General features: G+C 38.9%; 1 protein-coding gene across 2 annotated transcripts; it reads right to left on the bottom strand.

The window, feature by feature from the left end:
- Positions 1–5,484: 5,484 nt before the first annotated feature.
- Positions 5,485–17,905, bottom strand: LOC306873904 (glycogenin-1-like). Of its 2 annotated transcripts, XM_079423445.1 has the most exons (10): positions 17,679–17,905; positions 16,762–16,900; positions 16,383–16,557; positions 15,975–16,137; positions 14,757–14,883; positions 14,591–14,627; positions 12,229–12,393; positions 11,443–11,604; positions 10,543–10,674; positions 7,892–9,891 (listed from the first exon to the last, which is right to left on the bottom strand). In XM_079423445.1, the coding sequence occupies exons 1-10, from the start codon at positions 17,683–17,685 to the stop codon at positions 9,766–9,768; spliced, it is 1,233 nt and encodes a 410-aa protein (XP_079279571.1). In that variant the 5' UTR covers positions 17,686–17,905; the 3' UTR covers positions 7,892–9,765. The 2 variants fall into 2 exon arrangements, with proteins under 2 accessions (XP_079279570.1, XP_079279571.1); XM_079423444.1 differs by lacking the exons at positions 14,591–14,627; positions 14,757–14,883 and adding an exon at positions 5,485–5,653 and having other exon boundaries at positions 9,819–9,891; positions 12,229–12,354; positions 16,051–16,137.
- Between the last annotated feature and the right edge of the window lie 2 nt (positions 17,906–17,907).

The raw sequence follows: 17,907 nt of genomic DNA, 5'->3' as shown, positions 1-17,907 counted from the left end.
AAAAAAAAAAAAAAGTTTGTCAGCCATTCTGATACAGATAACACAGATGCTACACTTGAAGAACAATGCCCTTGTGTGCTTTAGAGAAATGGGTTAGAGAGGCAAATGTTTTGTCAGGAGAGTGATGAAAAGAGAATTTCCTCTGGGGGAGTTATTGCACTGTCATGACAATGTGTTGCAGATAAATTAAATATCAGGGATTCAAGGGGGTGATTCCTTTTTAGATTGTATATTTAGAACAAGCACCATCTTGGTCCATTATCCTGCCTTTGGGTGGATGTCCAATAAAAATATGATGATCTTAACAATCTGCATAAACAAAGGCCAACAATCATTTTGCACAACAAGCTATAAAATATAAATATGTACATGTATATTCTAATACAACATGTGTGCCTACCAATATGAAGCAACATGATGGTATTATTATTATTTTTTATGTGCTCACTCTCTAGCCTCTGCTAATGACTATATAAACATTCTCCAACCAGTAAATAAGAGCAGTTCATTAAAAATATATCATGTAACTAAAGTATTTCATGAAAATGCGTAGGCTATAAATAGTACGCCAAATAAAAACAAAAACTTGTGATATCGATACGCAAAAATGTACTTTGTTGTGCATATGATATGCACATGTTTGGCGTGCATATAATACACAGTTTTCGCCTGCATATGATACTAAATTTGTTGGTATGCGATATGCAGTTTTCACGTACATATGATATATGATACGCATCTATCCCATGACTATGGAGTGAAAACAGTATCAAATCCTCCCACAAATGCACGCGAGAGATCCACACTCGCGCACACAAGCCACAGATGCACGGGAGAGATCCACAGGGCGATCCACAAATGCACATGAGAGATCCACACTCGTGCACACAATCCACAAATGCACGCGAGAGATCCACACGCATGCACAAAATCCACAAAGTCTCACTAGAGATCCACACGCGTGCACACGCCAATCCAGGCAAAGGCAAGTGCATTAATTGTTTCTTTGCTCACAGAATGATCCTGAAATATTGTATATGTACCCGTTATTTCATGCACAACAAATCGCGAGTGCATTAGTGTTCTGCCTTAAGAATGTCTATAAATATGCGCTTTTGTATTTGCGGATTCTTTAGAGACTGTCATTCCGTGGCCTTAACTCACAAATGCGCAAAAGCCTATCTGTACACTTTACCCATGGAATGAAGTAGGCGGTAAGACATGTGTAGTATGAATGTCGATCTGAATGGTGATCCACTTCAAGGACCCCGATTTTTTTTTCAACATTATTGCAACCAATATTTGGACTTTCATGTGATATTTAGATTTTTTTTTTCATTGGTTACACGTGTATCTTCGTCTTCTCTGTCTTATGTGCACATATTGTACAATTTTATAATCATTTGTGCTTGTGAAATGCAGTGAGCTGTACTCTGCAAGTAACACGTTTCCGTAGTGCTGTGATCTGCGTTCATTGCGGCCATACAGTGTTGCATTTAGTGACAGGGCTTCGAGTCCGAGGTCTGATCATATACATTTCACATATAAGTCCAAATATTGCTTGCAATAATGCTGAAGAAAAAAAAATCAGGGTCCTTGAAGTGGATCACCATTCAGATCGACATTCTACTACACATGTCTGACCGCCTACTTCATTCCATGGGTAAAGTGTACAGATAGGCTTGTGCGCATTTGTGAGTTAAGGCAGAATGACTCAAAAGAATCCGCAAGTAAAAAAGCGCCAGAAAAAATATAGACATTCTTAAGGCAGAACACTAATGCAAAGGACTTGTAGCGATTTGTTGTGCATGAAATAACGGGTACAGATACAGTATTTGAGGATCATTCTTTGAGCAAAGAAACAATTAATGCACTTGCCTTTGCCTGGATTGTCGTGTGCACAGTGTGTATCTCTCACATGCATTTGTGGATTGTGTGCATGCGTGTGGATCTCTTGCGTGCATTTGTGGATTGTGTGCGCGAGTGTGTATCTCTCGCGTGCATTTGTGGATTGTGTGCGCGAGTGTGTATCTCTCGCGTGCATTTGTGGATTGTGTGCGCGAGTGTGTATCTCTCGCGTGCATTTGTGGATCGCCCTGTGGATCTCTCCCGTGCATCTGTGGATTGTGTGCGCGAGTCTGGATCTTTTGCGTGCATTTGTGGGAGGATTTTATACTGTTTTCACTCCATAGACTTTTGTTTAATACATAAAGACATCGCAATGCAACATCAAACAAGGAGACATGGCAGAATAAACTGCGAACTAACTAAATCGCGGAGGAATTTCAGAACAACTCAAGAACTTGAAGCTGTCCGTGGGGCTGACGTGAAGAAACAGCAAGCTTATCAACGTGTTGTAGATGAGGTGAGTGAATGCTTGTGTTGTGTAACATGATTTTGGAGAGATTATTGTTCATTCTAGCAAAGCAGATTATTAGTTGTGTTCTGTCACATTTTTCCGCAGTGTGTTTACCTTTCAAGTTTTACATTTAATAAGATGGCCGCTCTGTTGTGCTGTGCTGCTTTAGCGCTGCAGTTGTAATGTAACAAGTCCCATTTGAAACTAATTTGTTTCTCCACCTGTTAAACATCGTTAAAATAGGCGATTTGAGCGATTATAGGTGTATTTTACCGTAAAAGTCCGTATCAGTTGGCTTTGCTCATCAGGCTTGGCATTTTCGCGCCCACTGCAAGTTTATCCTAAGGGACATTCTACCAGAAATGTACATTATCTGTCCTTGACTTCTTACAGTGAATAAAAACTATTTCATCCAAATAATTTCTAAAACTGGCAGATGGTTGATTTCTGTGAGTTGTTCTGTAAAGGAATATGTCATTCATTAGGTTCTCAGATATTTTTTTCTTTATTAAAAACACTTTTGAATATTACAAATCCCGTCTTTGTCCTTGTCCTCAGCCAAAGTAGACCTACAGCTTTCATAGATTTGTTATGCTAACAACTGTTATTTAGAAAAAAATCTCCATCGATAACAAGTTTAAGTTGTTATCTTTCACATCAATTGATTAAAAACATGAAATTAAACATACATTTTAGAAATAAATGTTATTTTACAACTCTCCCCATGTTTTCGGTCAGTCCTGTCACGTTTACAAAAAACTCAATATAAAATGTGTGCAATAAGCCTTTAAGGGGTATGACTCAGAGGAAATGACATCATTGGACTGAGGTGAAGCTGACACTGATCAAGGATGAGTTCTGTATTTGATTTTTTTTTTTTAAGCTTGTTTTTGTGTTGTTGTTGTTTTTTTGAGGAGGACGAGCTAAAGCGTCAGGCCCTGTCATGCTAAAACATCCCAGAAAATAATGAGCTAGCAGGCTGAGTAATAGAAGGGCCCTGTCACATCCCTTTGTGACGGAGCATGACAGTCCTGTCACACGGCCTTACAAATGAATGGCATTTTTCTTTTTCATTACCTTTATTGCATATAATATGTATTTACCGCATGACATTGTAAAATTGTATTTGAATAAATAGGCATTACACTGTAAATTTGAAGCTTTTATGCTCAGACTATTTTTTTTTAATTTTGTACCTCTTTTACCTAGGCCTATATAGATATATAGATATAATTGTCATCTATATTAGCTTTGAGTTGATGACTGTAATTATTCAAATTCATACAGGTGGCAGTTAGATGGCTCCAGTTAGTGCAGCTGAGAGCAATGTCGAGAACGACTAAATGCAGACCCTGAGAGAAAGGAAAAACATCTTCAAAAAGAAAGGGAGAGATGGAGGCAGAAAAAGGAAAGAAGGAAAAGTATTTGTGAGTTCAATGAGTGAGACCAAAGACATAGGTGCAAATTTTATGGAGAGAGCAACAGAAAAAAATCTAGGCTTAAGAGAAAGGTCGCTGTTCCAGGGCCTTCAAGTTTAGAAAGAGCTACCATCACTTCATATTACAGCTTGGTAATAACAGAGTGATACCATGGTAATATCTACATTATTACCTAGGAAATTACATGCAATTTCTGCGATTACAATGTAATTTCCTAAGTAATCATGTAGATATTACTATAGTATTACCCTGTTGTTACTGAGCCGTAATATGATGTGGCACCACAGTTACTTTACATTGTGCTATTCAGTTAAATGTCTATTGATTACATTTGCTGTATCATAGTAAAATATACTTTATATATTATGAAGTTATATTTCCATAGAACTATACAGTAATTGAATAGAGTAGTGAAACCTTTTAATGACTGTTAAATGGTTGTGTGACAGTAACTTTACCAGTCTAATATTACATTAACATTAAGATTATAATAATAATTTAAAATAGGAATGCTTATCAAAACTTAAGAACACAAAACATAACTTTTTCTGCTTTAAAGAATTCCATAAAGTCAGTCCTGTCACAGCACCGTCAGCCCTGTCACACAGGAAATTATGATATAAAAATGTACTATTTGAGGAAATATTGATAAATGAATCTCTTTTACTGTGTAGATGAAGGTGGAGGTAAACATACACTGCTATGTTGTTGTAAAAATCTCCTATGTAAAGGTAGTTTTCTTACAACTATATGAGTGCCTGGCGGGTATTCTGTGATTTTTGTGTACAACAGATGAACAAAAAGTTGTTTATATTTCTTATAGGAATTTAAAAAAAAAACATTAAATACAATCAGGGACATGTGACCAATAAGAAAATGCTATTTGTATCAAATACATTTATTAGGTAACCATTCTAACATGTACAAATTTGTCTGTGACAGGGCCTGACATTTTAGGGGTGAAATGCGTATAAAAATGTATTTTATTCAATCATAAAAACATGGCACGATATGCGTTTCTCATAGTTTAACATGTCCTCCATATGACTCAACGTTCAGATTTAATAATAAAAAATAAAAAAATTCCCAATGTACGTTTCTGGTAGAATGTCTCCTAACGTTAACGTTAGTCAGTCAGGCCACACTCGCCTCGTGCGAGTTGGTATTCGTAACGTTACTGAGTAAGTTAAAGTAAGCGTATTTTTAACATTTTTATCAACCGTGCATACAAACTAGGATAATATAAGCGAGATAGACAATGCCAGAGCTGTTTTCTACTACGTTACGCATGAATTAAACGTCACAAGTTTTGTCAGTAAAATTTACAGTGAGGATCCATCTTAATTTTTTTAGGCAGCTCAGATCATTAATGTGTTATGAGGCTGTTGTGTAGGAAATATCGTTGCTTGTGTGTGTTGTTTACAAGTACATTTAAGTTACATAATTGTTTAGTCTCTTTTTACAAGCACACGTTTGTCTGCGAGTCTGAGACTGAATGAAGGGTAAGTTTTGCATTTCTGTACCAATTAAAGAGTATAAACTATATCTTAAGATAAGTCCAAATTTGAACCACTTTAAAGGGATTTTTCTCTACATAATTGTTTTTCTATTTTTACAGGCACACATTGTTTGACTGAGAGTCTGAGACTTGATGAAGAGTAAGTTTTGCATTTCTATAAATAAAGTGTATAAACTATATCTTATTAAGATGAGCCAACGTTGAATGACTTTAAAGGTTTTTTTCGTATATTTCATATATCATTAGAAAGCTGAGTTCGATTGGTCTCCGGTCATGGGCTGGAAGATGTAGAAGCTGTGATTGGAGCTGCAGATCCACCGGTCAGTGTGGTTTGGCCTGTTAAAGAGATAGTTCACCCAAAAATTAAAATTCTGTCATTAATTACTCACTCATGTTGTTCCACACCTGTAAGACCTTTGTTGATTCTCAGAGCACAAATGAAAATATCTTTGATGAAATCCGAAGGCTTTCTGTCCCCCCATTGGCAGCAACTTAACTACCATGTTCAAGGTCCAGAACGGTAGAAAAGACATCATTAAAGTAATCCATGTGACTCCAGTGGTTTAACCTCAGTTTTATGAAGCAACTTAAGTGTTTTGTTTGAGCAAAAAACATATTTTACCAATTTATTTCCAAAAATATTGATCTGGAACACACTCTCACCATGACGCATATGTGTTCACACAAGAGTCGACATTGTAGCGTGAACAAGCTTTGGATAATATTGTAAATAAAGTGGTAAAAAATACAAAAATGTTTTTTTTTTGTGCAAACAAAGCACTCGCGTTGCTTCATAAAATTCAAACTTTAAACCAGAGATGTCCAAACTCAGTCCTGGAGGGCTGGTGTCCTGCAGAGTTTAGCTACAACTTGCCGCAACTCACCTGCCTTGTGTGCCCAGTAAGAGCTTGGTTAACTGATTCAGATGTGCAGGACAGTGACCCTCAGAGCAGGTTTGGACACCCCTGCTTTAAACCATCACTTTTTTGTTATTCAAAATATTGAATGAGTTTATCAGTGTATAGAGTATATAGAATAACCTGATTTTAAAGGCTCATGGTGAGACACTTTATACACTCAAGAAGGGCATGCAAGCTGGCCTCCTAATACGAAGACTACGATGTTGCACTGCAGGACACCTTTCTCCTTTTAAATGATTTAAAAAAAAGTTGTTTTTCCAAGTTTGTCTCAGTGGTTGTTTCCAATTAGGTATGAATATATTTTCAACTTTGTTTGACAGTTTCTTAGCAGTTTTGTTTTTGCTACTTTTGTGCTCTTGTTGTATACATATACTGGCATTCACGCATTAGCATGCACAGGCAGGTTGTACTGTTTTAATATTAAAAACCTGTTTGTAAAAAAATTATAAATGTTGTTTCAAACAAATATAGTATTTTTCTTTTATCCGTGTTTAAAATAAAGTTTCCATTATCATAACTTGTAAATTAATGTTAAAACTTTTTAAACTTTGAAACAGCAAATATTGTAAAGTCAAATGAACTTAAAGCAACTCAGCACTAGGTTTTAAAATCGTGAGTTGATATGACTTGTGCTTTTAAGTTAATATAACTTCAAATTTTACGGCAGCCACAAAACTTAAGTTTTTAACTTGCAATGGGTGAAAACTTTTTACAGCAGAATTATTCACATGGAAGGAACATAAAACTGTGTGAAATCTGTGAAGAAAGCAGGAAAAACAACAAAATCCCAACAACACAACCACAGAACGTGGCAAATAAACCTTACTGGATTCATACATGACTCTGAAACACTTTAAACACAGTTTACTTCGTTTCATGGCACATAGATATGTACCAGACTGTGACACACAGCACAGGTAATCTCTCAGATTGCTCAACTGTTTTTGTCCAGTGCCATATGTTGATGGATGTAAAAGTATATGGTTTGTCTAAATGTCAACCGTCAATTATTTTACTACAGTATTGGCTAAAATACACATTTAGAGTGAATAAGAGTTCAATTAGATCTCTCTTGTGCTCAGTTTAGAACATATGAAGACAGAGAGAGCATCAGAAGCTAAGACCTCAATATACCGTGACTGGCATGATTTATTGAACCAAATCAAAAGAAAGATGCTTTCTAATTGACTGAGTAACATAAGCATAAATAGTTCATGACTTTAAAGAACTGTCATGTTAAAAAGGCAGAGGCTGAGGGTAATAAATGGATCTAATATTAAAACGTGGAACAAGGGTTTAAAAACAAGGTTCCATCATAGAACTCGCCACTAAGTTTGCTTACTATAAAAGTTTGTGGTGTCTGGCAGATAACATTTGGAGACAGGGTTGTGTTAAGCATCTCTAAAAGAGAGACACATCTTTTGAAACATTTTAAGCTCAGACTGTTATGTTCTGCCAGTGGAGTTGTTAAAGCTAGAGAGTGTTTATAGGCTGACCTCTAGTGGCAAAAAATGACAATTTAGCTGTAAGGCACTGCAAAGACAGACATGTTGAAGACCATTATTTGTTCGGCACATTTTCTCTTGGTTGAAGGATTTGTTACATGTTTGTTGGACGTTGACAATAAATGCTAAATCATTCTCTCAATTCTTTTCTCATGATTTAATAATAATTAATACTTAAATCATTGATTTGAAACAGTGTCAAAATGTCTCCGTTAACAGCTATAGAGCATACAGTCAGCTCTTTAAGAAAACTGCAAACAAAAGATCACAGCAAAGGCTAAATCATACAGATAGATCTTATCACGCATAGGTTCATAATATGGAAACTGAATTACTAGATTTTTACATCTAGATGTTTACATTTAACAAAAGTTCTATTTACAGGTACATCTCAAAAAATTGGAATATCGTGAAAAAGGTCAATATTTTTTGTCACTCATTTCAGAAAGTGAAACCCATATATTATATAGATTTATTACACATAGAGGGAAATATTTCAAGCCTTCATTTATTAAAATTTTGATGATTATGGCTTACAGATAATGAAAACCCAAAATTCAGGGTCTCAGAAAATTATAATATTACATAAGATCAATAAAAAAAGGATATTTTAAACAGAAATTTCAGGCTTCTGAAAAGTATGTTCATTTCTATGCACTCAATACCTGCTTTTGCATGAATTAATGCATCAATGCGGCGTGGCATGGAGGCAATCAGCCTGTGGCACTGCTCAGGTGTAATGGAAGCCCAGGTTGCTTTGAAAGCGGCCTTCAGGTCATCTGCATTGTTGGGTCTGGTGTCTCTCATCTTCCTCTTGACAATACCCCATAGATTCTCTGTGGGGTTCAGGTCAGGCGAGTTTGCTGGCCAATCAAGCACAGTAACACCATGGTCATTGAACCAGCTTTTGGTACCTTTGGGCAGGTGCCAAGTCCTGCTGGAAAATGAAATCAGCATCTCCATAAAGCTTGTCAGCAGAAGGAAGCATGAAGTGTTCTAAAATTTCCTGGTACATGGCTGTGTTGACTGTGGACTTCAGAAAACACAATGGACCAACTCCAGCAGATGACATGGCAGCCCAAATCATCACTGACTGTGGAAACTTCACACTGGACTTCAAGCAACATGGATTCTGTGCCTCTCCACTCTTCCTCCAGACTCTGGGACCTTGATTTCCAAATGAAATGCAAAATGTACTTTCATCTGAAAAGATGACTTTGGACCACTGAGCAACAGTCCAGTTCTTTTTCTCTTTAGCCCAGGTAAGACGCTTCTGGTGTTGTATCTGGTTCAGAAGTGGCTTGGTAGCCCTTTGCCTGAAGACGTCTGAGCGTGGTGACTCTTGATGCACTGACTCCAGCTTCAGTTCACTCCTTGTGAAGCTCTTCTAAGTGTTTAAATCAGCTTTGCTTGACAGTATTCTCAAGCTTGTTGTCGTCCCTGTTGCTTGTGCACCTTTTCCTACCCAAATTCTTCCTTCCAGTCAACTTTGCATTTAATATGCTTTGATACAGCCACACATTTCAGTAATGACCCTCTGTGACTTACCCTCTTTGTGGAGGGCGTCAATGTTCGTCTTCTGGATCATTGCCAAGTCAGCAGTCTTCCCCATTATTGTGGTTTCAAAGAACAAGAGATACCCAGAATTTATACTGTAGGGATGGTCATTTATTGAAACTCAAATGTAAATATTCTAATATTTTGAGATACTGAGTTTTGATTTTCATGAGCTGTAAGAAAACTTTTGAAATGCTTTACATGTAATGAATCAAAAATATATGAAAGTTTCACTTTTTGAAATAAGTTACAAGAACAAAATTAACTTTTTCACGATATTCAAATTTTTTTAGATGTACCTGTATATATATATATATAGTATTTTTAATATGATCCAGTGATTGCGCCAAATACACAACAAAATGTAACAGTTGTAATGATGACGGATATACAGTACAAATGAAACTATATAGAGATAGGGTTTTATATAATCTCATAAACACACATTCAGCACATACACACAGAATTAATCAAGGAACAGGTCAAGTTTCCTCATGATGTTGTTAAAGGCGTCTTTACCCATATAATCAGCGCGACCTTCCTCCCACATGCGTCGATGCTCCAGGTCATCCACCTCTGTCTCAGCAGCAGCCTGCAATTTAAGGGACCGTATTAAAAAAATCTAACTTTAATAACACCATTGCTATCAAAATTATAATTATATGTAGTTCTGGCGAGAAATATACTGGTGGATTCATGACTGCAAATTTAAGTCTAAAAACTGTTAATGTGCCACCATTAGATGGCAGTATTTACAAAAACAGACCCATTTCAAACTTCATTTCGTGAAGCAATGTTATTTTAGTATAATATTTTTTAAATATACTAGTTTTTATTCATATTTTGAAATAGTTTTATTTTCACATTTTCTATTTATATTTTAGTAATTGTTTTGTCATTTTGTTTTTTTATATTTCTAGTTTTTATTCAATTTTATTTCATTTTAGTAAATCAAGTTAAACAAGCTAAATGAAAATGTTAAATGTTGCCTTGCCAACAAGCTGAAATAAAATAACTGTTAATATTGTTATCTTTTGTTTAGTTAAAGTTTATTTTATTTCAAATACCCCAAAGTTCACTTATTAGTTATTATTAATTATAAAAATGAACAAATTTGAACTTTTTGAACAAAGCTGAGATATTAAAGTATCTTGGAAAGATTTAATAAGCATTAAAAGAACTGCAACAACAAAATTAGCCATTTTTCCCCAAAACAGGTAAATCCGCATATTTTTCTACATACAGCTTCTCCAGTGGCTGTGGCAGAATCATCAGCAGTCTCTGGTTCTGTGCGCTCACTCTCTTGCTCAGATGGAGGGCTGACTACAGGGGTCTCTTCAGTCTCCCCACCAGTCAGGACATCAAAGAGAATATTCTGACGTGACAGGATAAATAAGTAATTAAATAAATACACAGGCCTTCTAAAATACGCATGACAAAATATATGCACATTCACAATATATGCAATAAATGATTAATTCAAAATCAGGATTTGGAGGTGGGGGGGACTGAGATATGGTGGGCATGATATGAAATGACAAACTTTAGCTTCTTAACTTTGCTTCAGCTGAACTTAACTTGTTATTGTATTTTTGTTAAATGCATGTGTTCATTTATTCATAAAAAATTGTTTGAAATAAAAAAATAAGGGCCTGCCGAAGGCAAGCATGTATGCAGCATAAATGCTTAATGTAATGAATTTTAATTCATAAAGCATGTACACTCGTGTGAGGTAATGGAATGTGTCTACTGGTTCAAACTAAATCTGCAATGGAGTATGGAGGAAATGGATTGAATGGATAAACAGCAAACTGACAACAATTTTATTCTTTACTTAAATCAAAGGTTCTGACCCAGTTTAATCGTTAAGCCTTTGCGTTGCATGTAAACTGAACTCTTTGCATTCATTGTGTTTTTGCAACCATCTGATCTAGTTTATGCTCTCTTTGTGTTGTGGTGAGTCACTTTGGGTGTGTCACTGGATTTGTCTAAAAGCCCAGAGGGCACAATGCTTTTAAAGGAGGTGGAGTTGATTTAGAGGAAGACTCAAAGCGAGAGGCGAATCAAAACTGCATAATGTCATTTTTCACAGTTGTTCATTTCAGTTCTTCAAACCTTCATTTCTCTGGGCAGTACCACTTACCGATTCCTCTGACTTTTCAGATGAGCTAGAGCTGATTGTTAGTGAGTCCAAAGTCAGAGGTAGAGAGGGCATCATCATCTCTGTGAGGTGGGCTTCAGTGCTGCTCTTTTGGCTTTGTGATGGAGTCTGATGTGTCTTTGGAGAAACCAACTGCTGCACTGACTGCAAACCAAGAGAAAGACCAGAGATGACTGACAGTTTAAATACAATTTAATATTAGGTCCATTAAATAAGATAATTATGCTAATGGTCTGTTAAAATGAGAGTTCACCCAAAAATGAAAATTCAGTCATCATTTACTCAACCTCATGTGGTTCCAAACCCATTAACTGCTTTATTCAGTGGAACATAAAAAAAAAACAAAAAGATTTTGAAGAACGTTTGAAAACAAGATTTTTGTTGCCCATTGACTTCAAATATATGGACAAAATATACAAAGGAAGTCAATAGGAACTGAAACGTCTGGTTACCAACATTCTTCAAAATATCTTCTTTCATGTTAAGTAAGTCATACATGTTTGGAATGACACAAGGGTGACTAAATGACAGAATTATCTTCTTTTTTGTGTGTGTGTGTGTGGGGGGGGGGGTCTATCCCTTTCGCAGTTACAAGTGATCGTTTGCAAAAACTTTGGTTTGTATTCCTTGAACACAAAGTTGCTTTGGATAAACGATTTATGCATTTTGCGGATACTAAGTCATGAGAACAGCCAAACGGGCCACGTATGTATTATTACTATATACAACAACAACAAAAAAACATATCTGATGTGAGTGTACTCTTACATAGTCTTCATTCTTGTCATCCTTCTGAACTTGTAGCCGTCTTTGACTGTAGTACTCCACCCACCATAAATTCATAAATTGCTGAAATTTATTGCTGGAATCCCTAAAAGATGACTCATTGGCAGCCTGTGGATCATATGAAAGGTGCCAGGGCTTAGTCTCACCCTGTCAGGGAACTGTTGTGTGTCTGTCATGTGTTCCTGCCCCTTGTGCCCATATTTGGTTTGTTTCCTGTCCTTGTTAAGCGTAATCATTAGTTAATTCTTGTCTAGCCGTGTTTGTCTCATTATCTATGATTTGCGTGTGTATTTATAGTTCTGTCTGTTCAGTTAAACTTCGTCTGGTCTACTCGTTACTCCCCGGTGTTCCTGTCTGTGGTTTACCCTGCCTTGCCTTGTCTTGCCCTGCCTTGATGTTATAAAGATTATTATTTGAAGATATATCCTCGTCTGCGTGTTCCTGGTTCCTCCCTCGTGTGTGCACCGTGACAGAAGACCAGACCCCAACAGTAAGCGGCGCCCCTTCACCTCGTTTTGTTTTTCGTTTTTAAAAGTCTTTTGTTTGTTCCTGTTTGTCTGTCCCTCGCGGCATGGAAGTCGCCGCTCGTCATCCTGCCTTAGCCCGCGTCAAGTGGGCGTGGGAGTTTGGTGGGATCACCGCGAGTGCCGCGAGTCCGCTGGCCGCGAGCCCTGAAGTCAAGCCCGCCGATCGCGGGAGATGTCCGCCGCTGCCCGCGGCTATCCCAACCTCGCCGCTCACACCGAGCCCGCCGTTCGCGGGAGTTCACGCCGCTACCTGCGGTTCACCAAGTCCGCCGTCCGTGGGGAAAGCCAACCCACCGTCGGCGGCTTCACCGAGCCCGCCGTTCGCGGGAGATCAACGCTGCCGTCCGTGGGGAAAGCCAACCCACCGTCGGCGGCTCACGCCGCTACCCGCGGCTCACCGACCCCGCCGTTCGCGGGAGTTCACGCCGCCGTCCGCGGCACACCGAGCCCGCCGTTCGCGGGAGTTCACGCCGCCACCTGCGGTTCACCCAAGTCCGCCGTCCGTGGGGAAAGCCAACCCACCGTCGGCGGCTTCACCGTGCCCGCCGTTCGCGGGAGATCAACGCTGCCGTCCGCGGGGAAAGCCAACCCGCCGTCGGCGGCTCCCCCTGTTCACGCCGCCGTCCGCGGCTCCCCTGTGCACGCCGCCGGTCCGCCTCTGACTCAATGCCCGCCGGTCCGCCTCTGACTCAATGCCCGCCGGTCCGCCTCTGACTCAATGCCCGCCGGTCCGCCGCTGACTCAAGCCCACCGGATTGCCGCTGACTCAAGCCCACCGGATTGCCGCTGACTCAAGCCCACCGGATTGCCGCTGACTCAAGCCTGCCGGTCGCCGATACCCTCTCCGTGGATCAAGTCCACATGTCACGGCCAGGAGAGCCGTGTTTGTGTTTGTTGTGCCCACAGGAACATTTTAAACTTACCTTGTCATGCCATGTCTTGTCTTGTCCATGGAGACTCGTCTGGGGCAGGCGGCTCCTTGAATTGTGGCCATGGAGGCCAGTCGCAGCCGCTTGCCCCCCCTGTCGCAGAAGTGGAGGAGGTCGCTGAGGGACCCTGTGAGGGCCCCTGACTCCTCGTCGTGCCCAGAGGAAGACTCAGCTTCCTAGCCAGCCCAGGAGGGCTTCTGGTTCCTGTGGGATGTCTTGTCGTGTTTGTCTGACCCTGGAGGGTTTCCTGTCGTGTCTTGTGTTTTGTCTGTCTAGCCCCGGAGGGCTCCTGATACCCCCTGGATTCCCCATGGAAATTTTGGGGGGGGGTAGTAGAGCTCTGGGTGGAGTGGGTGGGCCGAAGAAGGATGCCATGGCCACAGTTACCACCTGCCATGGCCTCCTGAGCTCCCTGCTCCGCCATGGGTCCTGTCTGTCTGTTCCGCTCTGGAGGTCCCCGTCCTGTGGTCCGTGTCTGTCCTGAGAGGCCTCCAGAGCGCCCACCCCCCCTCCCTGATGGAACTGTTAAGGCTCGGGACGAGCCTTTCGGGAGGGGGGAGTTATGTCAGGGAACTGTTGTGTGTCTGTCATGTGTTCCTGCCCCTTGTGCCCATATTTGGTTTGTTTCCTGTCCTTGTTAAGCGTAATCATTAGTTAATTCTTGTCTAGCCGTGTTTGTCTCATTATCTATGATTTGCGTGTGTATTTATAGTTCTGTCTGTTCAGTTAAACTTCGTCTGGTCTACTCGTTACTCCCCGGTGTTCCTGTCTGTGGTTTACCCTGCCTTGCCTTGTCTTGCCCTGCCTTGATGTTATAAAGATTATTATTTGAAGATATATCCTCGTCTGCGTGTTCCTGGTTCCTCCCTCGTGTGTGCACCGTGACACACCCAGGAAGTGGACAATTTTTGCATGGTGGCCATACCTGTATAAACCAGAATGCATATTTGTCATACTTGTGTATGCATAAAATGTCATATGTGATTAGTTAATAAACAGTTCACAAATACAGGAATAATTGGTATACTTAATGAGAGTTTATGTGAAAACATACTGCTGAAATGCTGGTAGATATGTGTAAACGGCACCGGCTGTGAGGTTGTACACAAATGGTAAATGCTTCCTGATATCTTTTACTGCCCAGTCACTGAAGAAAGTGTTTAAAACACCCTGGTCTCCACCTATACATGACCCGACATGGCATAATAATGTCATTAATAAATGTATTGGTAGTACTAAATTATTGTGCACAGAAAAAAAAGAATCAATGCAGTGTTGCATAGGCCTACACTACTATTTTAAGATAGTGGTTGGTAAGGTTTTTGTTTTTACGTGTTTTTGTTTTTTGAAAGACGCCTTATGCTCACCAAGAATATCGTAGAATACAATTAAACATAAAAAACATTAAAAAGATAATTCACCCAAAAATTTGTCATCATTTACTCACCCTCATGTCATTCCAAACCTGTATAGGTTTGTATTCTTATGTTGAACACAAAAGAAGATATTTTGAATAATTTTGAAGAACCAAACTGTTGTTGGTCCCCAATGACTTCCATAGCAGGGAAAGAAATGCTATGGAAGTCAATGGGGACCATCAACTGTTTGATTATCAGCATTCTTCAAAATACCTTCATGTTCAACATAAGAAAAAAACTCATACAGGTTTGGAATGACATGAGGGTGAGTAAAAGATGACAAAATGTACATTTTGGGGTGAACTATCATTTTAATATTACACAATAAATCTTGTTGTTGTGTAAATCTTGCTAACACAGCAAATATTGTGAAATAGATTATATATATATTTATTTTTTTCCCAAATGTAATCTATTCCTTTGATGCAAAGCTGGATATTCAGCAGCCATAGCTCCAGTCTTCAACATCACATGATTCTTCAGAAATCATTCCAACGTGCTGATTTGCTGCTTGAGAAACATTTCTGACTGTTTTCAGGATTCTTGAATAAATAGAAAGTTCAAAAGAACAGCATTTATTTGAAATCTTTTGCAATATTATAAATACCTTTACTGTCACTTTCAATTGAATGCATCTTTGCTGAATAAAAGTATTAATTTCTTTCAAATAAACTCTTACTGAAACCTTTGAATGGTATATGCGTTGTTCTTGTTTTTAAAGATTAAAAAATACAAATGTGACAAAGCAGCATTTGAGGCTAATTAAAGTTCCAACAGGCTTTGAGCGCATCTGATTTAGACTGAACTTAAAAGATCTGAATGTAATATCAGCTAAATATATCCGTGTGATTCACCATCAAAGCTGCCGTGCTGTGCAGCGTGTTCCAGTATTTGGGTATGGGTACTGTGGGAGGGCCTAAACACAAATACCCCAGAGTTGAAGCAATCCGGCCAGCCTGGATCAGGTGCAGCAGACAATTCTTCATATTCAAACAGCTCATCAACATTACACAGTACCTGCGGCACAGAGTTGGCCTATATTATAGCCAAATTGTGGGACCAACAACTCGTGCATTATTCTCTAAAAGTCTGTAGTTTACCTGCACTGTAACATTGTTAATTTTATTATTGCATATTGTGATTAAAAGGTTATTAATAAAAAGTCTGTGACTTTGCTTTTGGATATATATGTTCCTAAAGCAATAACTTTGAACACCTAGGACCTAGGTGTTTAGTAGCCATCTTTACTGTCAAGTACTCACAAGTGTGTCTGCATCCAAGAACACACACTTGCTGTACTGTGTAAGGGTCCAGCAGTGGAGTTTGGTGAAGGTGACCCCCAATTCAGGACGTCGCAGCCAGGTGAGATGAGCCTCGTCTCTACTGTCCAACACATCTACCACTACAACTTCATCAAACACGTCCTCCAGAGCCAATCTAGGCAAATGCATAAAAATCAATGAGCCAAAAAAGTGAAAGACAATCCAAAATAGATGGGAAGCAACCGGAAATAAAATTAATGTTGCACTGAAAACTATTACAGACTTGCAAACGCATGGCAAAGTGTAATTAAAATCAGGGTACAGAATGAAATTTGCATTAACGTTGTTTCAGAATCAATGGAGGAAGTTACTCTCTCACCTTGATGCTCTGGAAACATTGGGGGAAACCATAGCCACTAACTTCCTCGATGTTCCATGCCTGCGCAAACGTTTGCCTACTACTAAACATCCCATGCTATAGGCATCTGTGGTGGCTAGGGTCACAAAGGCCTGAGCCCCTGAGAGACAGAGACAGATAAAACATCAGACAGAACTGGTAAAAACAAGACAAGAGTGCAGTAAATGTGCTTTGGGCAAACACAATATTATAGTCAAATTTGTTTTACACATTTGACTTAAATGATGATCTTATATTGTGTTTTAACCAAACTTTGGTCTTATGCCTAAATGCATGAAACTATTTTTTTTTTTTTTTTTTGACAAAATGTACCACATAGTGAATAAAAAGAAGGCATATTGTATTGGTAAGACTTCACAATATAATGTTACATTAGTAACGCATTAAAATGAACAATGCATTTTTATTATTTTTAACAAGAATTAATACTATATCGAATGCATTGTTCATTTGAATGCGTTACTAATGTAACCTTACATTGTGAAGTCTTACCAATACAATAATAAAAAAGTGTGTCCAACTTCTGACTCTATTAGCAAGGAAGGTTTCCAAATACATGGCACACAAGGTCTCAAGTTTAACTCACTGACCATCACATTCAGCAGCCAGTGATGAGCTGGTTGACCCCCAGATGGCACAAAGACACTTCACTGTGTGGTCAGTGATTGAACTTTGAACGAAACAACAGGCTTCAAGTGTTTATACTATTGGTGACATTTCATATGCCATTTTTATTTAAATAACTAAGTTGAATAGGTCAAAACAAATCACACATCCTATCCAGTCAACGATTTAAGGGTGTTCAATTAGGCTATATTTTTTAATGTCTAGTAGTGTATGACATTTGGACGAAAACGGCATAAGAAGGGTGAACTTACCCGCCATCTCAGTTTTTCTATCGCTCTTCTGTGTAATGAGCGAAATCTGTATGGAACAAGTGCTATAAAGTAAATAGCAGCGTATAAAATAAATGGTAAGTCGATGAAACGATAGTCGTGCTATCTTCAAATAGCAGCGCGCCTCAGTCCATGCTCAATGGCAAGTGAAAACTGTTATAGCCTAACGGTCACGCGACAGGGGTCATTCAACCCCCGCTACTACGACTGA

This window comes from Barbus barbus (assembly GCF_936440315.1).
Source record: "Barbus barbus genome assembly, chromosome: 8".
Classification (NCBI taxonomy): Eukaryota; Metazoa; Chordata; class Actinopteri; order Cypriniformes; family Cyprinidae; genus Barbus; species Barbus barbus.
This window is presented reverse-complemented; position numbering and strand designations above follow the sequence as displayed.